The 27,595-nt window shown below is 39.8% G+C and overlaps 1 protein-coding gene across 3 annotated transcripts in view; it reads left to right on the top strand.

Moving 5' to 3' along the window:
* LIN52 (lin-52 DREAM MuvB core complex component) overlaps positions 1-27,595 on the top strand; it is a 129,188-nt gene that overhangs the window by 26,802 nt on the left and 74,791 nt on the right. Inside the window, exon 6 of one of the 3 annotated variants that reach the window (XM_074392986.1) lies at positions 381-25,742. The exons of the other annotated variants lie outside the window; for them this stretch is intronic. Within the exon in view, the coding sequence (XP_074249087.1) occupies positions 381-391 (11 nt within the window). The 3' untranslated portion in view covers positions 392-25,742. Of the gene's footprint in view, positions 1-380; positions 25,743-27,595 lie in introns of those variants that run through there. 3 annotated transcript variants of the gene reach the window in all.

Raw genomic sequence — 27,595 nt, 5'->3', positions numbered from 1 at the left:
TGTTTTTATTATTGAATTGTAAGAGTTCATTATATATTCTAGAAACAGGTCACTTAACAGATATATGATTTGCAAAAGTTTTCTCCCATTCTTTGAGTTGTCTTTTTACTTTCTTAATGGTGTCCTTTGAATCACAAAGCTTTAAATTTTGATGAAATCCCATTTATCTATTTTGTTGTTGCTTGTGTTTTAGTGTCCTGCCTGAGAAACCATTGCCTAATCCAGGGTCTCAAAAATTTATGCTTGCGTTTTCTTTTAAGAGTTTTATAGTTTTAGCTCTTAGATTTAGATCTTTGATTCATTTTAAGTTAATATTTATACTAGATGTGAGATAGGGATCTAAATTCATTCTTTTTTCTTTTCTTTTCTTTTTTTTTCAGGTATGTCTTAGTAGCATGAAAATGGATAAATTCATTCTTTTGCATGTGGATAACCAGTTTTCTTAGCATCATTTGTTGAAAAGACTATCCTTTTTCTATTGAATTGTCTTGATATCCTTGTCAAAAATCAGTTGGCAGCCGCGCATGGTAGCTCACACCTGTAATCCCAGCACTTTGGGAGGCCAAGGTGGGAGAATTGCTGGAGCCCAGGAGTTTGAGACCAGCCTGGGCAACAAAGTGAGACTCCATCTCTATAAAAAAATAAAATAAAAATTAGCCAGATGTGGTGCTGCGCACCCATAATCTCATCTACTCAGGAAGCTGAGCCTGGGAGGTTGAGGCTTCAGTGAACCATGATCACACTACTGCACTCCAGCCTGGGCTACAGAGCGAGATCCTGCCTCAAAACAAAAACAATTAGTTGGCCGTAAATGTGAAGGTTTATTTCTAGACTCTCAATTCTATTCCATTGATTTATATCTCTATCCTTTTGCCAGTAATTCACTTTCTTGCTTACTGTAGCTTTTTAGTAAGTTTGGAAATTGGGATGTGTGACCTTCGAACATCAACAATGTTTTGCAGTTTTCAAAGTATAAATATTATACTTCATTTATTAAATTTATTTCTAAGTACTTTATTCTTTTTGATGCTATTATAAATGGAATTGTTTTCTTAATTTCATTTTCAGTTTGCTCATTGCTACTATTGAGAAATAGAATTAATTTTTGTATATTGATCTTGTATCCTGCAACTTTGTGAACTTGTTTCTTAGTAATAATAATGTTTTAGTAGATTATTTGTAATTTTCTATATACAGAATCGTCATTTGCGAATAGAGATAGCTTTACTACTTCATTTCCGTTCTGATTGCTTTTAAATTAATTCTTTTGCCTAATTGGCCTGCTAGAAATCCCAGTACGGTGTTGAATAGATGCGGCCAGAGTGGGCATCCTCGACTTTTCCTGACCTTTGGGAGAAAGGGTTAAGTAAAGTATTAGCTGTGGGTTTTTTGTAGATGTACTTTAATGTAAATAAGGTGACACCAAATATATTACCCTCTAAAAAGGCTTTGAGGAATTTAGCCTACTTTGATATAAGTAGTTGCTTCTGCTGATTAATCATTTAATTCTACATGTTCATGTAGCAGTTTATTGGGACTGTTATTTGGCTAAATTTGATCATTGTTGTTTTTTAAAAGCAATATTTCATTGTAAAAAGATTGAGAGGGACGCCAAGCGGGGGATGATTGCTTGAAGCCAAGAGTTTGGAACCAGCCTGGGCAACAAAAGCAAGACCTCATCTCTGAAAAAAAAGATTAAGGCTGGTATGGTGGCTCAAGCTTGTAATCCTAGCACTTTGGGAGGCTGAGGCAGGTGGATCACCTGAGGTTAGGAGTCTGGGACTAGCCTGGCCAATATGGTGAAACCTTGTCTCTACAAAATACAAAAATTAGCTGGGCATATGGCTGTAGTCCCAGCTACTCAGGAGGCTGAGGCAGGAGAATCGCTTGAACCCAGGAGGCAGAGATTGCAGTGAGCTGAAGTTGTACCACTGCACTCCAGCCTGGATGACAGATCGAGACACCTCTCAAAAAAAAAAAAAAAAAGAGAGAGAGAGAGAAGAAAAACATTAAGATGTCCCCATTGAAAATTAGTACTTTATCCCATTACTCTACATTGCTGAAGTTGTCTATACATCTTTACTATTTGGTACTTTATTTGATGGTGATAACTGAGAAAAACTTCTGCTTTCAAAAAGCAGAAGTTTCCACAGCACTAGCCTGTGGTATACTAGACTTCTCTACCCTCTGGGCATGTGATTTTCAAAAAAGTGACCATTTACATTTAGAAGTTGTTTCTCATCTAGATAAAATTCTAAACAGTTAGCTCTTCTGATTTGTAATTTTAATATATAAAGGAGGGAAAGGAGAGTATAACTGTGATTCTTACATCTTTTTTAAAAAATTTTTTTTTATCGAGACAGGGTGTCTGTTGCCCAGGCCAGAGTGCAGTGGTGCAGTCATAGCTTACTGCAGCCTCGACCTCCCAGGTTCTAGCAATTCTCCCATCTCAGCCTCTGAAGGAGCTGGAACCACAGGAGAGCGCCACCATGCCTGAGTGATTTATTTTTTATTTTGTAGAGATGGGGTCTCCCTATGTTGCCTAGGCTGGCCTCATCCACCTGGGCTCAAGCAGTCCTCCTGCCTTGGCCTCCCAAAGCCCTGGGATTATAGGTATGAGCCACCATGCCCTGCCCCTGGGTATTTTTGTGTGTGTGTGTGTGCTGACATCAGAATTATTTGTCTGGCTTCTGTTATTAGGCCTGTTAAGTTCTACCTCTCATAGAGTTAAATTAATAGCCCTTGACTGAGGAGAAAAATTATCTAGCCTATAACCTCTAGATGGCAGCATGAGTCTTTCTGTACTACTTAACGGAAAGACTACCGACGTCTCTTGACCTGGATTTTTGATCTATGTAAAAACTTCTTGTGATTTTTACAAGACTACTTGCCTAACTTTGTTGATCCCTTGTTGAATTTTATTTTTAGCTTTTTGTTTTTATTTTCATCTCCTTGTCTTTTTTTTTTTTCCGGAGACAGGGCTTCACTCTGTTGTCCAGGCTGAAGTACAGTGGTGCAACCTTGGATTACTGTAACCTCTGCCTCTAGTTCAAGCAATTCTCCCACTTAGTAGGAAAAAGTTCCAAAAATGTGGTTAATTCAATAGCTTTTATGTCTGCATACAAGACCCTAAAAATGGGTTGATATCTTCTCAATTATTTCCTTTATTAGTGGCTTATCTTGTATTCTTGGACTCTGTTGGTTTTCATGTGATATCAGACACTGCTCTGTTACATTAAACAGGAATGTTAGCTAAAATTGATGAAACTACTTGGACTAATTAGTCCTTCAAGAAAAATTTAATTGTTTTAAAATAAAGCTTTCAAATATTTAGACATTTTGAATGATAATAGCAAAAGAATAAAGTGTCCTGTTCAGCAACTTCATACAAGGCTATGTAGGGGATAGGAAGATAATTACTGCCCTTGCATAGATTAAAATGTAGTAAGAAAGGAAGAATCATTAAGTTAATGATTCTTAAAAAAATATGGAGGAGAAAAGCTCTATAAGAGTACAAAGAACTATATGGATGGGGGAGAAGAGGGCAATTGCATCAAGGTTGCTACAGGAATGGCAGATAAGTTTCATTTTATGTGTCAACAGGGATTAATTAGTAAGGCCTACCTAGGACCATTGAATTAAGGATTTTGAGAAGGAGCCTAGATTCAGAGGGGAAGGCAACTAGTGATGTCTGTTATACAAAAGGGAAATTGGTGTGGTTATATTTGCAATTTCTGGAACATTGAAAATAAACTTGGCCAGGTGTGGTGGCTCATGCCTGTAATCCCAGCACTTTGGAAGGCCGAGGTGAGTGATCACCTGAGGCCAGGAGTTCAAGACCACCCTGGCCAACATGGCGAAACTCCACCTCTACTAAAAATACAGACATTAGTCAGGCATGGTAGCAGGTACCTGTAATCCCAGTTACTTTGGAGGCCGAGGCAGGAGAATCGTTTCAACCGAGGAGATGGAGGTTGCCAAGATTGCGCCACTGCACTCCAGCCTGGATGACAGAACAAGACTCTGTCTCAAAAGAAAAAAGGAAGGAAGGAAAGAAACCCTTAAAGAACACAGAGATGGATAGAAATGAAAAGGGAGCATATTCTAGGGGGAGTGAATGTTAAGGGTTTCAAAGCAACAGCTATGCTCAAGAAACAGTGTGAATGGTTGAATCTAGACCCCAGGTTATATTAGGGCTCATAATAACTAAGATTAGGAAGGAGATAGAGGGACCAGACTGAGGAGGCCATTGAACTACAGGGGACAAGAAGTTATACTCAGTGGCAGTAGGGAGCATGTGAAATGTTCTTTAAAAAGTACCTAAATGCTATCATATTGACTGTGTGCGTTATAGATGGTTTGGGAAGACACTTTACTAAAAGAGATTTTACTGCAGTTTTTTTTAATTGTAAAAATAAAGAAGAAAGTAAAAAAAAAAAAAAAAAAGAAAACCACCAACAAACCATAGCGTCACCACTCATGTACCATGTACACAGAAATGCTCCCTTTTTTTTAGACAGGGTCACCCTCTGTCACCCAGGCTGGAGTGCAGTGGTGCGACCTTGGCTCATTGCAACCTCTGCCTCTCGGGCACAAGCCATCCTCCCACCTCAGCTTCCCAAGTAGCTGGGACTACAGGTGTGAGCCACAGTGCCAGGCCAGAAATGCTTTTGTGTGTGTGTGTGTGTGTGTGTGTGTCTGTGTGTGTGTGATGGAGTTTTGCTCTTGTTACCCAGGCTGGAGTGCAATGGCGCGATCTCGGCTCACCGCAACCTCCGCCCCCTGGGTTCAGGCAATTCTCCTGCCTCAGCCTCCTGAGTAGCTGGGATTACAGGCATGCGCCACCATGCCCAGCTAATTTTTTGTATTTTTAGTAGAGACGGGGTTTCACCATGTTGACCAGGATGGTCTCGATCTCTTGACCTTGTGATCCGCCCGCCTCGGCCTCCCAAAGTGCTGGGATTACAGGCTTGAGCCACCGCGCCCGGCGCTTTTTTAATATAATTGAGATTATTGTGTGTGTGTAGTTTTAACTTGTGCTTTTAAAATTTTTATTCTATCTTAAGCATCTTTCTATATCATTAAACGTTCTACCACTGAAGATTTTTAAATAGGAAAGATACACACCTTTAGGAGGCGTTGGTGCATAGAATAGAGTAGCATAGTAGAGACAGGAGGCAGAAAGTTACAGTGGGAATCCATGATGAAGGATTGGGAGCTTGAATGGATGGTGGCAGTGAAAATGGGAGGAAGTGCACTGACAATAAATAGATTTTTCAGATTTGGAATTTTCAGGAGTAGGTAAATGTCTGGATGGGGATATTACGGGATTAGCTAAAATTAGAGTTTACTATGATGTTTTAGCCCAGGCGTCCCCAAACTACGGCCCGAGGGCTGCATGTGGCCCCCTGAGGCCACTTATCCGTCCCCCCCCCCCCCCGCCCGCACTTCAGGAAGGGGCATCTCTTTCATTGGTGGTCAGTGAGAGAAGCACAGTATGTGGTGGCCCTCCAACAGTCTGAGGGACAGTGAACTGGCCCCCTGTGTAAAAAGTTTGGGGATGTGTGTTTTAGCCTAATTAATGACAGGGAAGTCAGAAGGAGCCTAGATGCCTGCTTAACAACAACAAAAATCACATAAATCTTTTACATGCTCCTGTGTAGGCAGGCATCTTTATTTTCTTAGACATAAGTAAATATCATTTGTAGAGGTTAGTGTTGTTAATAAGATGTCTAGTTCAGTCATATTACCTAGGCAACAGGTAATGTTTTAGATAGTGAATGGTGAGTTATTTGATCTCAAAGAGATCTATAGGAGAAAGCAGGATTCCATATAATTCTGCAGAAAGTATGATAAATAAGAAAATTTAGCCTTCAGTATTTTGTTTTTTAAAATGTTTTAGGGTAAAAGGATATTCACAACTTCAGAAATTGATTTGTGAAGTCCCAATTTTTTTTGGCTGGTCATTAGGCTGTTAAGTAGAATGACTGACTTTTGTATAGTTTTCTTCCACAGGAGTGCTTTTTTATTCAGGTACCTACCTATGAACTTTTCCTGGACTTTCCTATACGTTTAGGAAGTTATGATGGCCTTTGTATACAGTAGACATCAATTTTTTGTTAACTGGAAAAAAGTTTCAGGAGTTTAAATCTGAAGTAACAGGAATTGGTCCAAAATATTTGCTGTCGCTCATGTTTTAAGTGAGTGACATTGGATTATATCAGCACTGGGATAACTCCTGCTAGGTGTTATGACTGCAGTTTACATGCCGCTGGAGATTAGTGATGGAGAGGGAAACAGACTGCCAAATTATCTTCCACAAAGGTACTTCGCACCCCATATCCTTGCTAATAACAAGTATTATAATTTTAAAAATCATTGCCAACTTGATAGGTAAAATATTAATGTCTTCTTTTAATGTTCATTTCTTCTATTGTGAAGGTGAACTTTTTTTTCATGTTTCTTGATCCTGTCTGTTGACAAGGGCTGGAAGTTCAAGAAAGTATAAATTTAAATTATTTTAACCTGAAAAAGCCAGGGAACTTGATTCAAAAGCACCCTAAAGCCTGTGTTGGAATCTGCATATCTCAAATACCAATTGAGCCTTATCCTTGTTTTCTTTGTTTTATGCATTACTTTACCATCTTGCTATAGTCATTAGCTTTGTACCTATTTAGGTTTCAGCATGAAATCTAGAAACTCCACTTTGAAGGGATCATGGTTATTCTTCATAATTAGAAATTGTCAATTTAGCCTTAAGCATTTTGTTTTTTAAAATGTTTTATGGTAATGGGAAATAAATCATACCATTATTTCTCATTTTTCTCTTGGTTATCAAATTAGGATATACAAATCCTCAAATTACCTTTAAGGCTTGTAAACATTCATATCTTTTATCCATTACTCAAGTTATTGCATAAACTCAACATTGCCTCTGAAATGGCTTTACACACAAAGAGGATTTTACCATAAAATGCTGCGATGTTTTATTCTCTTCTAATTTTTTGTAGGGGGAGGGGAGAGGAGAGCAGGCAGAGTATAAATTAATTTGGGTGGTGTTGGTTTCAAAGTAGGATTCCATGTAATTCTGCAGAAAGTATGATAAATAAGAAAATGGGCCAGACACAGTGGCTCACGTAGTAATCCCAGCACTTTGGGAGGCTAAGGCGGGCAGATCACTTGAGGTCAGGAGTTTGAGACCACCCTGGCCAACATGGTGAAACCTTGTCACTACTAAAAATACAAAAATTAACTGGGTGTGGTGGCACATGCCTGTGGTCCCAGCTAGTGGGAAGGCTGAGGCAAGAGACTCTCTTGAACCCAGGAGGTAGAGGTTACATTGAGCCGGGATCATGCCACTGCACTCTAGCCTGGGAGACAGAGTGAGACCGTCTCAAAAGATAAAAAATAAAAAAAGTACATAGTAAAACAAAGTCCAACCTTTGGGAAATACCAGGTGAATTACAGTGTTACCCAGACAGTAGAACACAATGTAGTCATTAAAAAGCATTAAAGGTGCTGGGCATGGTGCCTCATGCCGGTAATCCCAGCACTTCAGGAAGTGGAGGCAGGCGGATCACTGGAGGTCAGGAGTTCCAGACCAGCCTGGCCAGTCGGGTGAAACCCCGTCTTTACTAAAAATACAAAAATTAGTTGTGTGTAGTGGCTGATGCCTGCAATCCCAGCTACTCTGGAGGTTGAAGCAGGAGAATCACTTGAACCCAGGAGGTGGAGCTTGCAGTGAGCTGCGGAGATTGTGCCACTGTACTCCAGCCTGGGTGACAGAGTAAGACTATGTCTCTTTAAAAGAAAAAAAAAAAAAAAGCAAGCATTAAAGGGCATTTCATGACAGAAAAGTACTCATTATATCTAAGGATAATAGCAAGTGACAAAACAGCACATAAAATTTTACAGCAGATGTTTGTTTGTTTGTTTGTTTTCTTTTGAGTGCACAGACACAGACAAATGTCTGGAAGGAAATACACCAGTATGTTTTAATGGCTATCTTGAGTGGTTTTTAAAATTTTCTGAATTTTTCATATTATCAACCATAAACACATTCTAGTCTGTTGAATAGGAAAAATGCTACTTAAAAAATAAGGAAAAGTTATATGCCATTTTAGAAACAAAATTATACTTGAATCTCCAAATTTTCCAGGCAGATAAAGTTTTGAGCTCTTCTGTGGACTGTTTGCAAGTAAAAATGAGCAGATCCATTAATAACAATTGATCAGTTTATACAAATGATAAATAGCAAATTGAAAGTTAATGATACCTCATTTCCCATACTTAGGATGTCCTTGCAGAAGTAGTAATTGGGAGCAAAATAAATGGTAGGCTGTTGGGTCATGGATAAGAGATTATTTGGTTGGCCAGAGAAGCATATTTTCTTAAGCAAATGTTGGCCAAGGTGTTATTTAATGTTTTCAGGCTATCTTCACAGTAGTTGGAGAACTGAACTCTTAGTATTAACTCTGGGAATTATACCGGAGCCTATTCAACAGGAGCAAAGTATCCTACTAAGTAAGAGCAAAGAACCATTTGGAATGTCTGTCAATCTTACATAGAACTGCAGCTGTTTGAGAGTTGAAATGGACCTGGATATTTTGTTTTGTTTTTTGCTTCAAAAATAGTTTTAGTATAACCAAGAGGTGATGAGAACTGAGTGATTACAAAAGTGTTCATAAGAGTTCAATTTCTTTCCAGGCTTTGGGTTTAAGAATGACAGTTTCTGCCCATGGGGAAATAAATTGGCATTTTTCTGTTTTCATTTGTTTTTTAGTTATTGATGTTCTAGAAATTTCAACAAAATGAGTGTTTTTTGTATTTCAAATGTAGTACCTGTTTCTTTATTTTTTTTTTCTGGTTCTTTCAACTGGTTTGTGTTGATAATATGATCTGGAAGGGTAGTGATAATGCATGGGAGTTTGGAAATGATCACAAAGTACTTTGTTATAGGAAATCGAGAAAAAATGACTTTGGCATATGTATAAGAGAAGTATCTCTAAATGTTAAGTCTGAACTAAAAGGTTGGTGCTTTGCTTTTACTTTCAGTTTGGTATAACCAAAAAAATGTATACAATAAAATGGAAGGAATGATTTGTTTTCTTTAGTGTAGTTGTTGTATTTGATTGACTCTATTATACGAGGACACATTTAAGACCAAATGATTGGATAATGGTAAAAACGTCCTTTGAAAGGAGAGCTGAATCTGATAGGTGGAATTTTTGGTTATGGAGAGAAAGAGAGTTGGGCAAGCTAAGAATTCCTGTAGTCCCGACTACTGGAGAGGCTGAGGATCGCCTGAGCCCAAGAGTTTGAGACTGCAGTGAGCTATGATCATGCCACTGTGTTCCAGATTGGATGACAATGAGACCTTATCTCAAAAAATACATACATAAATAAATAAAATAATAAATAAATAAATAAATAAATAAATAAATAAAAGGGGAAAGAGCTAAAATGAGAATTCTGATTCAGAATATAAAAATACTCTGTCCCATCATTTTTTGTTCTTTAATAAGCTTTAACATGGAAGTATAATGTATATAAAAGAAAAGCACACAAATTTTAATGTACAGTTCAATGAATTTTCATAAAATTAATACTCCCCTGTAACCATTGCACCAAACAGATTAAGATACAGAACGTTGCACCTCGTGCTGTGGCTCATGCCCGTAATCCCAGCATTTTGGGAGGCTGAGGCTGGTGGATCACTTGAGCTCAGGATTTCCAGACCAGCCCTGGGCAATGTGGTAAAACATGGTCTCTACAAAAAATACAAAAATTAGCTGGGCCTGCTAATGCACACCTGTAGTTTTAGCTACTTGGGAGACTGAGGTGGGAGGATCACCTGAACTTGGTCAGTCAAGGTTGCAGTGAGCCAAGATCACACCATTGTACTCCAGCTGAGGTGATAAATACAAAATGTCCTTTGTGCCCCTTGTAGTCCCTACTTGCCCCTTCCTCTCAAAGACAAGCATTACTGTGACTATACTATCATAGAATAATTTTGCTTATCTTTGAACTTTATATAAATGGAATAACAAATCACATATTCTTTTGTGTCTGACTTCTTTTGATCAGCGTTTAAATTATGACATCAGCCATATCATTTTGGTTGTTTCCCATTGCTATATGGTATTTCATTGTAAGAAGTTACCACAATTTATTTCCTCATTCTACTAATGATGGACATTTGGACTATTTCCAGCTTTTGGCTATTACAAGTAAATGCTGTTGGTATTTTTGATGTATGTCTTTCTTTTGGTACATGCATTTTTATTGGATATATAACTAGGAAGTGGAATTGCTAGATTGTAGAGGTATGTGTATATTTAGCTTTAGTAGGTACTTCCAAATATTAATAGTTTTCCAAAGTGGTTATATCAATTTATAAGCCTATCAGGAATTTCAGTTGCTCCAAATCCCTACCAACAGGTATCTTCTCAGTCTTTTAACTTCTAGCCATTCTAGTAAATGGTATCTTAATGTGGTTTTAATTTGTATTCTATAATGACTAATGAGGTTGAGCAGCTTTTCATATGTTTATTGGCCATTTGGATAACATATTTTGTGAAGTTCTTATTTGTATCTCTTGCCCATTGCCCATCTTTAAAAACTGGATTATCAATCTTCTTCTTCTTTTTTTTTTTTTTTTGAGACAGAGTTTCACTCTTGTCGCTCAGGCTGGCGCAATGGCACGAGCTCAGCTCATTATAACCTCTGCCTCCATGGTTCAAGCGATTCTTCTGCCTCAACCCCAGGTAGCTGGGATTACAGGTGTATGCCACCACATGCAGCTAATTTTGGTATTTTTAGCAGAGATGGGATTTCACCATGTTGGCCAGGCTGGTCTCGAACTCATGACCTCAGATGATCTGCCTGCCTCAGCCTCCCAAAGTGCTGGGATTACAGGTATGAGCCACTGCACCTGGCCTGGATTATCAATCTGTAAAAAAACGATTTGTAAGTATTGTTTCTTTTTTCTTCTTTTTTTTTTTAATCTCCTTGTGAATGTATAAAACTGAATGGTAAGTATTGTTTATATATTCTGGATGTGCACCTTTGTCAGTCACATAAATTGCAAATACTCCACTTTGTCACTTTGTAGCTTCTCTTTTTATTTATTTTTTATTTTTTTTATTTTTTTGAGACGGAGTTTCGCTCTTGTTACCCAGGCTGGAGTGCAATGGCGCAATCTCGGCTCACCGCAACCTCCGCCTCCTGGGTTCAGGCAATTCTCTTGCCTCAGCCTCCTGAGTAGCTGGGATTACAGGCACGCACCACCATGCCCAGCTAATTTTTTTGTATTTTTGGTAGAGACGGGGTTTCACCATGTTGACCAGGATGGTCTCGATCTCTTGACCTCGTGATCCACCCGCCTCGGCCTCCCAAAGTGCTGGGATTATAGGCGTGAGCCACCGCGCCCGGCCCTTCTTTTTATTTTCTTAATGATATGCTTTAATGAACCAAAGAGCTTTCTCCCCCAACTTTTTAATTTGTTGAAATTTGAATCTTTAAAAAAGTTTCGGCCAGGAATGATGGCTCACACCTATAATCCCAGCACTTCGGGATGCCAGGGTGGGTGGATCACCTAAAGTCAGGAGTTCGAGACCAGCCTGACCAACATGGTGAAACCCCGTCTCTACTAAAAATACAAAAATTAGCCAGGCGTGGTGGCATGCGCCTGTATAGTCCCAGGTATTCGGGAGGCTGAGACAGGAGAATTGCTTGAATCCATAAGGTGGAGGTTGTAGTTAGCTGAGATTGCGCCACTGCACTCCAGCCTGGGCAACAGAGTGAGATTCTGTCTCCAAAAAAAAAAAAAGTTTCAAGCCAGGTGCAGTGGTGGGCACCTGTAGTCTCAGCTACTCTGGATGCTGAGGTGGGAGGATCACTTGAGCCCAGGAGTTTGAGTCCAGCCTAGGCAACACAGGGAAATCCTGTCTCAAAAAAAAAAAAAAAAGCTTAAAACTATTTTTCCCCCCAAAAAAAGCCTATGTAGTAGCACCTGTAATCCCAGCTACTCGGGAGGCTCAGGCAGGAGAATTGCTTGAACCTGGGAGGCAGAGGTTGTAGTAAACCAAGATCATGTACTACTGCACTCCAGTGTGGGTGACAGAGCGAGACTCTGTCTCAAGAAAAAAAAAAAAGCTTTGACCTAGTGGACCCCCAAAAGAAGTATGTAGAGTGCAGGATCTGCAGGTGTTCCCTCTCCACAGTTTGAGATTTGTTACCTTAGAGTATTATTTTGATGATTTGATATAGTCTTATTTATAAAACTCCTAGTACACTGTCTGGATCTTAATAAGTGCTTAGAAACTATTAACTGTTGTTATTCTTGTAAGTCGCATATGAGAAATTTTAAGCACAGTAGACATCTGATCATATTTACAGTCTTAGGTCATTTTACCAACATGGTAGAAGGTAGACTGGTGAGGAATGAAAATAGCAACAGGGAGATGAGTTACATTCCTTAGTAAGCTGACTAAAATGGTAAGCCCTTGAACTAAGACAGCAGAAGTGGAATTGGAGAATTAAAGGATGGGTTCTGTAAATCCTGGTAGAAGAATGGGAAGTCTTACTGACTGATTGGATGTATTGGGGTTGGGAAGTCCTGGGCAGCAAGAATGAGGAATGAAGAACAATCCTTAGGTTTCTAGCTTAGGTATATACAGGAAGAAGAAGACCTTTGAAAAGAAAGATTAGGGAGTTCAGTTATAAGTGTATCTGTAGGCTACCTAGGTGGAAATAAACATCTAGGAGACCATTGAATGATACTAGATCGCAGGAAATTTGGATCCTTGATCCATAGGTTTTAGTTAAAGCCATAGATGAGAGAAGCCAGAAGGATGTGTAACATTAAATATAGAACCGTGGTGTGGTAGGCACCCTCTAAAGTGGTCCCCAGTGATCCCTGCTGCTAGTGTGCCCTTTAATTTTCTCTTGAGTGTGGGCTGGACCTAATGATAGCAAAAGTGGTGGATTGCCACTTATGAGATTAAGTTACCAAAAGACCATGTCTCCTGTTCTCCCCTTTATCCCCAGAAAAGCAAAGCAAATTGCCATATTGTGAGTATAAAGAAAACTGGCCTGGGTTTTAAAAGATCCTGGTTATTGGAAGTAGATCTGTTCTACTTACTGACTTGGTAAATAACCTCTCTCTGGGCTTCATTTTCCTTTTCTGTGAAATCAAGGTAATAATAATACCCCTCAATGAGTTGTTGAGAGAATTAAATTGGGTGATTATTATAAAATGCTTAGTATGAATCTTCATGATTTTAGATTTGGCCGTGGATTTTTATTTTCTTACAAGATGATCATGAACTTTATTCATTTCCAATTGTAATTTTCAGATATGTAACTGGAATCAAAAAGAATTGAGCTAGGTTCCTGGAAATAAAATAAAATAAATAGATCAACTAAATTCTATATACAAGACAAACAGATAAAAAGAAATTAAAAATACCACCTAAGATGTCAGACAATAATAAAGATGAAATACCAGAAATACATATACAGAATGATGTATACAAGACCTCTATAGTTAAATAATAACACTTCATGGAGAGCCTTTGTAAAGCACCAAATAAGTGAATATGAATAAATACAATAAGTAGATTAGAAAGCTCAGGATTTTAAAGATTTAAATTTCTCCCAGAAACATCGTGGATTTAATATAATTCCATTTACAATCCCCCCAAATGTCATGAAACTTAGAGAAAAACAAAGAGCCAGTAAAAGCTAAGAGGCTCCTGGGTAGGTGCAGTGGCTCATGACTGTAATCCTAGCCCTTTGGAAGGCCGACATGGGAGGATCGTTTGAGCTCAGGAGTTTGAGACCACCCTGGGCAGCATGGTGAAACCCCATCTCTGCAAAAGTTACAAAAATTAGCTGGCGGTGGCAATGTGCACCTATAATCCCAGCTACTTGCGGGGTGGGGGGCTGAGGTGGGAGACTCACTTGAGCCTCAGAGATGGAGGTTGCAGTGAGCCACGATTTCTTTACTGTACTCCAGCCTGAGTGACAGAGCAAGACTCTGTCTGAAAAAAGGCAAAAAAAAAAAACTGTGAGGCTCTTGATAAGTGACCATGAATTTAGATATGACACCAAAAGCACAAACAACAAAAGAAAACACAGGTATGTTGAACTTCATTAAAATTAAAAACTTTTGTGTGTCCAAGGACATTATCAATAAAGCAAAAAGACAGAATGGGAGAAAAATTTTGCAAATTACATTTCTGATAAGGGTCTAGTATCCGGAAGAAATAAAGAAATCTTAGAACTCAACAATAAAAAAGCAGCCTAATTAAGAAATGAACAAAGGGCCGGGCGCGGTGGCTCAAGCCTGTAATCCCAGCACTTTGGGAGGCCGAGGCGGGTGGATCACGAGGTCAAGAGATCGAGACCATCCTGGTCAACATGGTGAAACCCCGTCTCTACTAAAAATATAAAAAATTAGCTGGGCATGGTGGCACGTGCCTGTAATCCCAGCTACTCAGGAGGCTGAGGCAGGAGAATTGCCTGAACCCAGGAGGCGGAGGTTGCGGTGAGCCGAGATCACGCCATTGCACTCCAGCCTGGGTAACAAGAGCGAAACTCTGTCTCAAAAAAAAAAAAAAAGAAATGAACAAAGGACTTGAATAGGCATTGTTCCAAAGAAGAAATACAAATGGCTAGCAAAAACATGCAAAGATGCTAAACATCAGTAGTCATTAGGGAAATCCAAATCAAAACCACAGTGTGATACCACTTTATACCCTTTAGGGTGGCTATAAAAAAAAAATCAGAAAATAACAGGTATTGGCAAGGATATGGTGAAATTACAACTCTCATACTTTGCTGGTGGCAGTGTAAAATGGTATAGCCCTTGTGGGAAACTGTTCAGTATTTCTTCGAAAGGTTAAAAGGTAGAATTACCATATGACCCAGCAATTCCACTGCTAGGAATACCCAAAGCATTGAAGACAGGTACTCAAACAACTGCTTCTACACAAATGTTCACATCAGTACCATTCATATGAGCCAAAAGGTGGAAACAACTGAAGGGTCCATCAACAGATGAATGAATAAACAAAATGTGATATGCCCATACAATGGAATATTATTCAGCCATTCAAATGAATGAAGTACTGATGCTACAACCTATAAATGAATCTTGAAAATACTATACTATATGAAGGCAGTTAAACCCAAAGGGACACAATATATGATTTCATTTATATGAAATATATAGGTTAGATAGATCCAGAAGACATGAAAAAGCAAATTAGTGGTTCCCAGGGCCTAGACAAAGTATGGAATAGGGAGTAACTGCTTCATGGATTTGGGATTTTTTGGAGGATGGTGAAAATGTTTTGGAACTTGTTATAAGTGGTGGTTGCACAACATTGTGAATGCACTAAATGCCACTGAATTGTATACTTTAAAAATGTGAATTTCACCGCAATCAAAAACTACCTAGTATGGTGTTTGACACCTAGCAGGCAACCAGTAAATTTAAAATATTATTGCATATTATCACTTTTATGAGAAATTTAGCTTTGTGACCTTGGTCATCAGTTTCCTGAGCTGAAAAAAATGAAGTTGTTGAAATAGAAGACTTCTAAGGAACTTACAACATTAAAATTCTATTTTAAGGCCTAGTTTTTTGTTTTTGTTTTTTTCCCCCCCTTTTGAGACGGAGTCTTGCTCTGTCTCCCAGGCTGGATGGCATGATCTCGGCTCACTGCAACCTCTGCCTTCTGGTTTCAAGCGATTCTCTTGCCTGGGCCTCCCGAATAGCTGGGATTACAGGTGTCTGCTATCATGCCCAGCTATTTTTTTTTTGGGGGGGGGGTATTTTTAGTATAGACGGGGTTTCACCATGTTGGTCAGGCTGGTCTCAAACTCCTGACCTCAGGGGATCTACCTGCCTCAGCCTCCCAAAGTGCTGGGATTAAAGGCGTGAGCCACTGCGCCCGGCCAGGCCTAGTATTTCTAATTCATACAGTTAATACTTATTGTGTAACTTCAGAGTACTATGCTAGGCAGCAAGGACTTAGCAGTAAATAAGACAGACATGGTTCCTCCTGTCATAAAGCTAACATTCTATTAGATAAGGCCTTACCCAAATAATTATTTGCTGACACATTGTTCTAAGTACAATGTGGGACAAAGCTTAAAGAGGGCAGGGATTGGTCTCCTGAGAAAAAGATATTTAGGTATGATGAATGAGTAGGAGTTAACTGGGTGGAAAGAAGGGAGATGAGCTTTCAGAAGGGAACAGCAAAGTCTGGTAGTGGGAAGGCACACAGTGCCTTTGAAAAACTGAAAGTTAAAACTAATACGACTGGAATTCAAACAGTGACTGGTGAGATAGACAAAGGTTGGATCATGTGAGATTTCTCAGGTTATTTAAGTGTTTTGGATATTATACTGAGAGCACTGGGAAGTCACTCAAAGGCTTTAAGCAAACAATATTCCGTTTCTGATCATGTAGAAAGTAGTTTGCAGGAAGGCAAGCGAGGAACTAGGGAGACAAAGTAGGAAGTCATTGGAATAGCTAAGACTGTGCTGCCTACAACTAGGGTACTGGTAGTCGACATGGAGATAAGTAGTTAATTTGAGAATGATTTACGACACAGAATAAGTATTTTTTTTTAACTTAAATTTTTTTTTTTCAGAGATGGGGTCTGGCTGTGTTGCTCAGGCTGATCTTGAACTCCTGGCCTCAAACACTCTTCCCTTCTCTTCCTCCCAAAGTGCTGGGATTACAGGCATGGACCACCACATCTAGCCAGGACAGAGAATAAGTCTTGATGGACTAGCTGTGGGAGAGGGCAGAAAGGTGTCAGGGATGACTGCTAGATTTCTCTTGAGCATATAAGTCAGTGGCATGCAAAGAACAATGGAGGGACCTCTGCTTTTGGTCAACTTGGTATGTCAGAGACTAGATTTACCTTACCCGAAACCATTTTTTTAAATGGCAAACTGTATGAAATAATGATTTTCAGGATGCTGGACATCAGACAACAAAGGACAGTGATCACCAAAGAGAAAGGATATAAAAGAGGTGAACTTTGTGACTGCCCTAGTTTACTGCTTTGAAAGAGTTTCCAGGCTCCGGTGCAGGGAGAGGGATCCAGGCAGAGGTTGGTGGGCTTCCTGAGTTGAAGAAACAGCTAAGAGTGTGGAGAGGTCAAGGCAGGTAGAGTTCACAGGACAGCAGAGTACCGGAGAGGAGAGGGTGGCACAGAGAAAGAAGAGGGATCCACAGAGAGTCCTCCTGGAGTATTTAGCTGAGGACTGATCACCACATTCATGTGAGGGAGCTACTGGAGGACGAAGACAGAACGTCTGAAAGGATTAGAAGGAACAGTGCCTGGCACCGCTGGGCCAATAATAGTGCCTACTCCCACCAAACTGGAAAAACCTCATTCCCAAGACACAAGGGAGGACTCAAAAGGATCTTGCCTCTGTAGTGTGGAATATATTTGTCAAAATGTATCAAACTATACACTTCAAATATGTGTATTATCATATATGAGTTATATCTCAGTTAAGCTTTTTACAAAAGAAAGCTGTGGCTGGGCGCAGTGGCTCACACCTGTAATCTCTTCGGGAGGCCAAGGCAGGCAGATCACTTGAGGCCAGGAGTTCGAGACCAGCCTGGCCAACATGGGGAAACCTCGTTTCTACTAAAAAGTATAGAAAATTAGCCAGCTGTGGTGGTGCATACCTGTAATCCCAGCTAATTAGCAGGCTGAGGCACGAGAATCACTGGAGCCTGGGACATGGAGGTTGTAGTGAGCTAAGATAACACCACTGCACTCCAGCCTGGGCAACAGAGCAAGACTCTGTCTGAAAAGAAAAAAGAATGCTGGAGGAGGAACAGATTGTAAGGAAAGATTATGCATTTGGTTTTTGACATGGGGTTTCTCTTTACATGTTAACTGGACACGTGGTGTAGGCAATTAAATGTATGGATGAGTGACATAGTTTTAGTGGGATGGTGGAGGCAGTTTGAAATGGAGTGAGAAATGAATGGAAGGTAGGAAATGGAAATAAAAGGAGGTCATTCTTTCAGAGTTTGACTCGTAAGAGGGACAAAAGGTGAAAGCTAGTGGGAGAAGTGGAATCAGAGTTTAGTTGCTTTAGGTCAACAGACTTAATATATACTTAAATCTCAAAGCAAAGATAGAACTCGCAGGCAAATCAAATATAAGTAAGGTTTCTGAGAGGGTTTGAAGGCATGGGACTTAGAATACAGGTGTGTTGGTCTTAGACTGGAAGAGAGCTACTTTGTCCACTCTCATATCAAGAAAAATGAGAGGGGATAGATGAAGATCAGATCTGTGAGATGGTGGGAAGATGAAAGGGTGCTTATATGTTGGATCCCAGACTTTGCATTTCTGTATCTCTAAAGTACATGAAGCCAGGCACAGTGGCTCACCCCTGTAATCCCAACACTCTGGGAGGTTGAGGCGGGAGAATCACTTGAGCGCAGGAGTTTGATATTGCCCCGAACAACATAGTGAGAACCCATCTGTACAAATAATAATTAGCTGCATGTCGTGGCACATGCCTGTAGTCCCAGCTACTTGGGAGGCTGAGATAAGAGGATTGCTTGAGCCCAGGAGTTTGTGGCTGCAGTGAGCTATGATTATGCCACTGTACTCCAGCCTGGATGACAGAGCAAGTCCACAGAGTGGACTATAAAATGGATGTATTGTCCAGTTTCATGCTGCTGATAAAGACATACCCCAGACTGGGAAGAAAAAGAGGTTTAATGGGCTTACAGTTTCACATGGCTGCAGAGGCCTCACAAGCATGGCAGAAGGCAAGGAGGAAAACATCATATCTTACATGGAGGCAGCCGGCAAAAAGAGAGCTTGTGCAGGGAAACTTCTGTTTTTAAAAATCGTCAGATCTTGTGAGACTTACTATCAGGAGAACAATATGGGAGAAACTGCCCCCCATGATTCACTTATCTCCCACCATGTCTGGTCCCTCCCCCAAAACATGGGACTTATGGGAGCTACAAGATGAGATTTGGGTGGGGACACAGAGTCAAACCATATCATCCTGTCTCAAAAAAATAAATTATATGAACACATATTAGGAAATGAGGAATTTATCAAACAGGTTTGTTTGTTTGTTTTTGAGATGGAGTTTTACTCTTGTCATCCAGGCTGGAGTACAATGGTGCAGTCTCGCCTCACTGCAAGCTCTGATTCCTGGGTTCAAGTGATTCTCCTGCCTCAGCCTCCCAAGTAGCTTGGATTACAGGCATGCACCACCACTCCCCGCTAATTTTTGTATTTTTAGTAGTGACAGGGTTTTATCATGTTGGCCAAGCTGGTCTCAAATGCCTGACCTCAGGTTATCTGCCCACCTCAGCCTCCTAAAGTGCTGGAATTACAGGCATGAGCCACCATGCCTGGCCTGAGTAGGCTTTTGTTTTTGTTTTTGTTTTTTTGAGATGGAGTCTCACTCTGTTGCCCAGGCTGGAGCACAGTGGCATGATCTTGGCTCACTGCAACATCCACCTCCAAGGTTTAAGTGATTTTCCTGCCTCATCCTCCTGGGTAGCTGGGATTACAAGTACATGCTACCATGCCCAGCTGATTTTGTTTTGTTTTAGTAGAGATGGGGTTTCGCTATGTTGGCCAGGCTGGTCTCAAACTCCTGGCCTCAAGTAATCTGCCTGCATCAGCCTCCCAAAATGCGAGGATTACAGGCATGAGCTGCCATGCCCAGCCCTAAGCAGACTTTTAATTGTAGAATTGACAACCAAAAATTTAAACATAATTTAGGAATTAAATTTATTTAATGTAATTAATTGTTTATTTGTTTGTTTATTGAGATGGGATCTTTGTTGCCCAGCTGGTCTTAAACTCCTGGGCTCAAGCATTTCTCCTGCCTTGGCCTCCCAAAGTGCTAGGATTACAGGTGTGAGCCACGTTGCCCAGCCCAGAAATTAAATTTTTTATTCGTAAGTATTCTGATTGTCTATTTGCCTTCTAGGGTATTGTGTAACAAATAACCAGCCCAAATCCTGTCACCCATTGTCCAGTATGCTTTGTCAAATTCTACAGTTGCGCTTTTCGTGGCTGTTAGCAATCTTGAGTGAACCCTGGTGTCAGCTTAGAATTCCTAAATGCTGTGGTATTTCTACGTGAGATTGAAGGATATCCAAGAATAAACTTTGTTCTTTAAGTGCCTTTTTTTTTTTTTTTTTTTTTTTTTTTTTTGAGAAGGAGTTTTACTCTTGTTGCCCAGGCTGGAATGCAGTGGCATGATCTAGGCTCACTGTAACTTCCACCTCCCAGGTTCAAGGGATTCTCCTGCCTCAGCCTCCCGAGTAGCTGGGATTGCAGGTGCCTGCCAACATGCCTGGCTACTTTCTTGTATTTTTAGTAGAGACACGTTAGCTTAGTAGAGACACGTTAGCTAGGCTGGTGTAGCCTAGCTAACATGTTAGTTGTATTTAGTAGAGACATGTTAGCTAGGCTGGTCTCAAACTCCTGACCTCAGGTGATCCACCTGCCTTGGCCTTCCAAAGTGTTGAGATTACAGGTGTGAACCACCGTGCCTGGCCCTAGGCTTAAACTTTTTAATACATGCCTATTGTATAGGTGAACAGTTATGTTTCAGTATTTTTAATATGTATTTCTTTGGTTTCTAGTAATGTTTACTGGCCACTTGTTTTTCCTTCTTTTATGAATACTGTTATAGTCCTTACCTGTTTTTCTGTTGATTCAGTTTCTGGTATCTAAAGATGAGGAAACTTAAGATCTGAAAAAAAGTGACTTTCCCAGGTGCACCTAGTAATTTAGTGATAGAATCAATCATCATAGCATGTTAAAGCTGGAAGGAATCTTAGAGATTGAGTCACAACCCTGTAATATTACAGATGCAGGAACAGAGACCTAAAGATCTTAGGTGACTTACCTAAGGATAGCTACAAAGCTCATCAGTGACAGAACCCGGCATCTGAATCATGAGATCATGAAAAGGAAAGGGCTGTCAAAATTTATGAGCCTGTTATATTTCTTACATGTGTTTTCTCATTTACTTCTCACTACCATTTATTATTGCCATGTAAACAGATGAGGTAACTGAGGTTCATAGAGCTTCAATGATTTGCCCAGAGTAACAGTTATTTGTAAAACTGGCACTGAAGTCCAGGTCTTCTGATTCTTAATCCAGGGGTTTCATTGCCTGATAATAGTAACAGTGGATGTTTCTTCTCTTCACTCAAATGTTCCTTTGATAAAATAGTATTTGCTTCTTGAAGCTTGTAAATAAACCTTTATTTCACAGTTCCTGTTGTTACTGGACACCAGTCTGACACTTAAGACACTTGGAAGCTTAAGGAACTTTTTGTTATAAACAAAAGCAGATCAAAGACCATCTTAATGCTTATTGGATGAATAGAATTGAGATACATGCACTAGATATGACCTAAGTGGGTTTTTTTTGTTTGTTTGTTTGTTTGAGATGGAGTCTCGCTCTGTCTCCAGGCTGGAGTGCAGTGACACGATCTTGGCTCACTGCAACCTCTGCCTCCCAGGTTTAAGCGATTCTCCAGCCTCAGCCTCTCAAGTAGCTGGGACTACAGGTGCACAACACCACACCCAGCTAATTTTTGTATTTTTAGTAGAGATGTGATTTCACCATATTGGCCAGGAGTGTCTCAATCTCTTGACCTCATGAACTGCCTGCCTCGGTCTCCCAAAGTGCTGGGACTATAGGCGTGAGCCGCCGCGCCTGGCCATGACCTAAGTTTTTTATGGTAGTGATAGTCTGAGTTGAAACTCTTAGCATTTCCTTAGAACTATTTTTATTCCACAGAGAATAAAATCTTTTTTTTTTTTTTTTTAGAAAGAGAAAAAGAATAATAGAAAAAGAATAAAGAAGAGGAAGAAAGAGAAAGAGGAAGAGGGAGAGAGAATGGGGGTATTGCTTTATTGCCCGGGCTAGAATGCAGTCTAAATATGGGTATGCCTATAATTGTCCTTAATAATGGAGACATGAAAGAAAATGAGGGAAGAGAATAACAAACAAGGAGCCAACCAACATTTTGTTTAAACTTCTAAGTTGATATGATGTGGTACTGATAAGAGTGTATATTTTGTGTAAAGTGGAGAGTTCTATAAATGTTAATTATGTTTACTTATTCCAGATCTGAGTTCAAGTCCTGGATATCGTTAATTTTCTGTCGCATTGATCTGTCTAATATTAATGTTGAAGTCTCCCACTATTATTGTGTGGGAGTCTAAGTCTCTTTATAAGTCTTGTATGTCTGCGTATTCCTGTATTGGGTGCGTATATATTTAGGATCTTTAACTCTTCTTGTTGTTGTGTTGATTCTTTTATCATTATATAATGTCCTTCTTTACTTCTTTTGATCTTTGTTGCTTTAAAGACTATTTTATCAGAGGCAAAAATTGTAACTTCTGCTTTTTATTTATTTATTTTTGCTCTCTGTTTGGTTGGTAAATCTTTCTCCATCCCTTGTTTTGAGTATTTGTGTATCCTTGAATGTGAGATGGGTCTGGACGCAGCATACCGATGGGTTTTAGTTTTTTGTCCAAATTGCCTGTCTTTGAATTGGGGAATTTAGTCAATTTAAATTTAGAATTAATAATGATATACGTGAGTTTAATACTGCCATTTAATATTAGCTGGCCCATTAGTTGATGTAAATTCTTCATTATATTGATGTTCTTTACTTTTTGGTATTTTTTAGAAAGGCTGATACTGTTTGTTCCTTTCTATGTGTAGTGGTTCTTTCAGAAGCTCTTGTAAAGCAGGCCTGGTGGTGATGAATTCTCTGAGTGCTTGCTTGTTCACAAAAAACTTTATTTTTCCTTCACTTATGAAGCTTAGTTTGGCTGGATGTGAAATTCTTGGTTGAAAGTTCTTTTCTTTAATGATGTTGAATATTGGTCCCCACTCTCTTCTAGCTTGTAGGGTTTCTGCTGAGAGATCTGCTGTAAGTCTGATAGACTTCCCTTTGTGGGTAACCTGACCTTTCTCTCTGGCTGCCCTTAGTATTTTCTCCTTCGTTTCAACCCTGGTGAATCTGACGATTATGTGCCTTGGAGTTGCTCTTCTTGAGGAATATCTCTGTGGTGTTCTCTGTATTACCAGGAGTTGAATATTATCCTGCCTTACTAAGTTGGGAAAATTTTCTTGAATAATATCCTGAAGCGTATTTTCCAGCTTGGGTTCATTCTCTTCGTCACATTCAGGTACTTCTATCAAGCGTAGATTGGGTCTTTTCACATAGTCCCATATTTTTTGGAGACTTTGCTCATTCCTTTTTTCTCTAATCTTGTCTTCTAGTTTTATTTCATTGAGTTGGTCTTCGACCTCTGATATCCTTTCTTCTGCTTGATCAATTCGGCTGTTAAAACTTGTGCATACTTCACGTAGTTCTCGTATTGTGTTTTTCAGCTCCATCAATTCACTTATTTTCCTCTCTAAATTTTGTATTCTTGTTGACATTTCGTCAAACCTTTTTTCAAAGTTCTTAGTTTCTTTAGATTGTGTTAGAACAAGTTCTTTTAATTCACAGAAGTTTCTTATTATCCACATCTTGAAGCCTGCTTCTGTAATTGGAACACACTCGTTCTCCATCAAGCCTTGTTTCGTTGCTGGTGAGGAACTAGGATCCCCTGCTGAGGAAGAGGCGTTCTGATCTTGGGTATTCTCAGCCTTTTTTGACTGTTTTCTTCCCTTCATTGTAGATTTATCCATCTGTGGTCTTTATAATTACCGTCTTTGTAATTGGGTTTCTGAGTGGACGTCCAACTTATTGATTCTCAGCGCCAAAATCTGAGCAACCCACTACGCCAACTAAATCAGCAGCGTTAAGATTGATGGTGCTTTTCTGACTCTGCACCAAAAACCAACGCTCCGAGGCGCCGGCAAAACCGCCTCGCCGGTCACAAGAGTCACGCTGGCGACCCGTGGGGCTCCTCCGCTGGGAATCTCCTGGTGCGTGAGCAATAAGAATTCACGTGAAGGTGTGGCGTCCTCTCCTTCTTTGCGTTTTCACTGGGAACTACAATCCCGAGCTGCTAGTGATCAGCCATCTTGGATCTCTCTCCCCGGGTTTTGTCCTGAAATCTTAATATATAAAATGAAAATGACATTCGGGTTCTGTGAAGTGTAAAATGGTCCTCAAATCAACAAGGAGTCAAATAAGAACAAAATCAAAACCATGTCAATTGCATCCTCCATATCTGTAAAAAAGCCTCATTTCTTGACACAGCTCAAAATTTCAAAATCTGTCAGAGCTAGTTTGGTTGAGGCTTCATCCTATGGAGATGCACAAAGATTAGTATTGACTTGTGTATAACTTTGATGACACTCTTGATTTGGTCCAGTTATGTAGAAGTTTGTTGGTAAAATCTATGTTCTACATTGCTGCTTTGCAGAGAAATCTTGTAAGTGATTGGGTTGGTGTTTTTAAAACCTGCTAGTTGCATCTAAATAAGCTGGGGAAGATGGAGGAGAGCAGCATGTAACAAAATGTTCCTTTTTTTCCCTTCACATATGATTTTATTAAAAGCCTTCTAGAATATAGGTACCCAAAATTAACTTACTTTATTCTTTCTAGTTTTCAATAGTGGGGATCTGTTAAGACTTAATATTTAAGAAACAGACATTAATTCTTATCTCTGGTATTTTTCTGATTTGGTTTATTGTAACAAGAGCTGCATATTAATTAACACATTAATCAGTGCATGCAGAGACGGTTACATAACAGGCTGAGCCATTAACACAGTCCACTATTGAAAAACAAGTATCTCTAGAAGTAATTCTTGTTCTAGTATCAAACATAACAGTCCTTTAAAATATCCTTTGGAATGTTGAAAAGAGATCAAATGAAACCTTCAGAATAGTTATTTATTAGGGAACAAGAAACCTCCAATTTCATTCACCCATTGTAGCTCCACTTTCTCATTTTAATGCTCGATCCACAGTGACGATGGTAAAAGATGTCCTGCACCTACAGAGATGTCAGTGGGAGAGGGGACATCACCTTTCCATTTATTGCTTGCTGCAATTTGGCCCGTTTACAGACAGGATTGCTCTGTGGGTTCTTCTAGTGGAGAGTGGAGGAAATCAAGATAGCAACAAGAAATCAACATTTGCACATGACCCATGAATTGGCTAATTTTTAACATGTAGTTAAGAAATGATTACAGGCTGCAGAGTCATGACCTCAACTTTTCATCAGCTCCATTGGATTGTGCCTCAGTTTGGAAATGAAGGAGGTATACGGGAAGTTTTAATTGTACCTGTGTGATTTATCCCTAGTCAGCTCTTTAATTTCTTCTGGCTGTCTGAGGTTTCCGACATGCTGTAAATTTCCCCAACTTTTTCATTATCTGCAATTTCTTTATGACTTGTGAATCGTAGTGGAGAGAGAGTGTGGATTTACAGCAGAGATAAACATGTCCATAAAGTCTGTATCTGTGTCAGTAATTGTACTGCTGTCAGTGACTGTCCTGTTTTACAGGCCTCTCTTGGGAAAGGAACAGTCTTCACTACCAGTAGCACTGAAGTGCTTGCTTTGATTTGCATTAACTTGCTAGGAGATTAGGTAGGAAGGGTGGGATAGGAATTGATACTGGACCTTGGCCTCTCCTGTTTGTTTGTTTGAGGTCAAATGACCACCTAGGATAACTGTGTGTTGAAAATAGAACAGGGACAGACAATGTTCATTTCCTAAATGAAAATGCAGCTTGAATTGATATGGTAGATATGAAAAATCCTTTCTAACATCATTTGATAATGGACCTTTAAGGTGACTTCCCTTTCCTATCACTGTTGATAATTAAACTTAGGTTCCCTCTGGCCATTTTCCTTTTCTTAGAATTAAAACACAGGGTTTCTCTTCCCTTTCCTATCACTGTTGATAATTACACTTAGGTTCCCCTCCCCCATTTTCCTTTTCTTGGAATTAAAACACAGAGTTTCTCTTTCAGAGCACTCATTTCTCCTCAAGGTAGGCCAGCTAGAGTTAAGGTGAAGACTACATCTGCTCATCTTAATTATGAACTATTATTAACTCTTTTCCATCTGCTGAAAGTGGTGTGCCCACAACCATTTACCATGAGAAAAACAGTCTTCTTCTTTTTTTTTTTAAAGAGATGAGGTTTCAGCATGTTGGACAGGCTGATCTCTAACTGACCTCAGGTGATCCATCCGCCTATGGCCTCCCAAAGTGCTGGGATTACAGACATGAGCCACCGTGCCCGGCCAAGAAAGGCAGTCTTAGAGCAATTCTTAATATTTCTATCTTTAAAAGGACCTTTTGGATCTCTCTCTTTAGTGCTTTCTTTCCTTATAGTAATTTTGAAAAAAACAAATTAAGACAAGTCCTTTTTAAGTAGATGAAAAAGCAAACACATTCTTCTAGTACATTTGATACTCAAGAAATCCCTCAAGAATCAAAACTATCCTTGCATACCCAGAACCTTCTTTGAGATAGTTTAAAAGCAGAGTAGGGGGCTGGGCACAGTGCCACCTGCCTGTAATCCCAGCACTTTGGGAGACTGAGGTGGTGGATCACGAGGTCAGGAGTTAGAGACCAGCTTGGCCAATGTGGTGAAATCCCGTCTCTACTAAAAATACAAAAATTAGCTGGGTGTGGTGGCTGTCACCTTAATCCCAGCTACTCAGGAGGCTGAGGCAGGAGAATTGCTTGAAACTGGAAGACGGAGGTTGCAGTGAGTTGAGATTTCTCTCATCACTGCACTCCAGCTTGGGCAAAAGATCAAAACTCTGTCTCAAAAAAAAAAAAAAAAAAAGCAGAGTAGGTGATAGAAGAGTTTTATCAGTGATGGGATAAGATGCATGATAAGCATCAACCTACAGTCGTCAGCCCACAAGTCCAAATAATATGATGAGCAATCAAGTTGGTATCTCCATAACTTCTCTTCTGCTTACATTCCTTTTTGACTGCAACTGACCTTAGTCATTCATTTTTCTACCATGGGAGTGGGAAGATTAAAGGAGGTGATGTGATACAAAATTGTTTGGCATCTTTCTAGAAGCTAGGGTGAAAAGTGTGGTTAAAATTGTGGCAAAAATGAGATTTGAAATTATCTGTGGTTTTAATTCCTTATCACACCTATTGCTGTAGTGGAGTTTATTACTTAACAAGGGATAAACTTACTTAACAAGTTTATTCTTTTTTTTTTTTTTTTGAGACAGAGTTTCACTCTTGTTACCCAGGCTGGAGTGCAATGGTGCGATCTCAGCTCACAGCAACCTCCGCTTCCTGGGTTCAGGCAGTTCTCCTGCCTCAGCCTCTTGAGTAGCTGGGATTACAGGCAGGCGCCACGATGCCCAGCTAATTTTTTGTATTTTTAGTAGAGATGGGGTTTCACCATGTTGACCAGGATGGTCTCGATCTCTTGACCTCCTGATCCACCCGCCTTGGCTTCCCAAAGTGCTGGGATTACAGGCTTGAACCACCACGCCCGGCCGTAACAAGTTTATTCTTACTTTCTTTGAGCAAGAGGGATAGTCTATTCAGGCCTTTGTCAGTCATTTCTTGCCCTCCCTTAGAACAGGGAGTTTTTAA

This window comes from Saimiri boliviensis, chromosome 2, assembly GCF_048565385.1.
Source record: "Saimiri boliviensis isolate mSaiBol1 chromosome 2, mSaiBol1.pri, whole genome shotgun sequence".
Lineage (NCBI taxonomy): Eukaryota > Metazoa > Chordata > Mammalia > Primates > Cebidae > Saimiri > Saimiri boliviensis.
The sequence above is the reverse complement of the archived record's forward strand: the minus strand, read 5'-3'. Positions and strand labels throughout refer to the sequence as shown.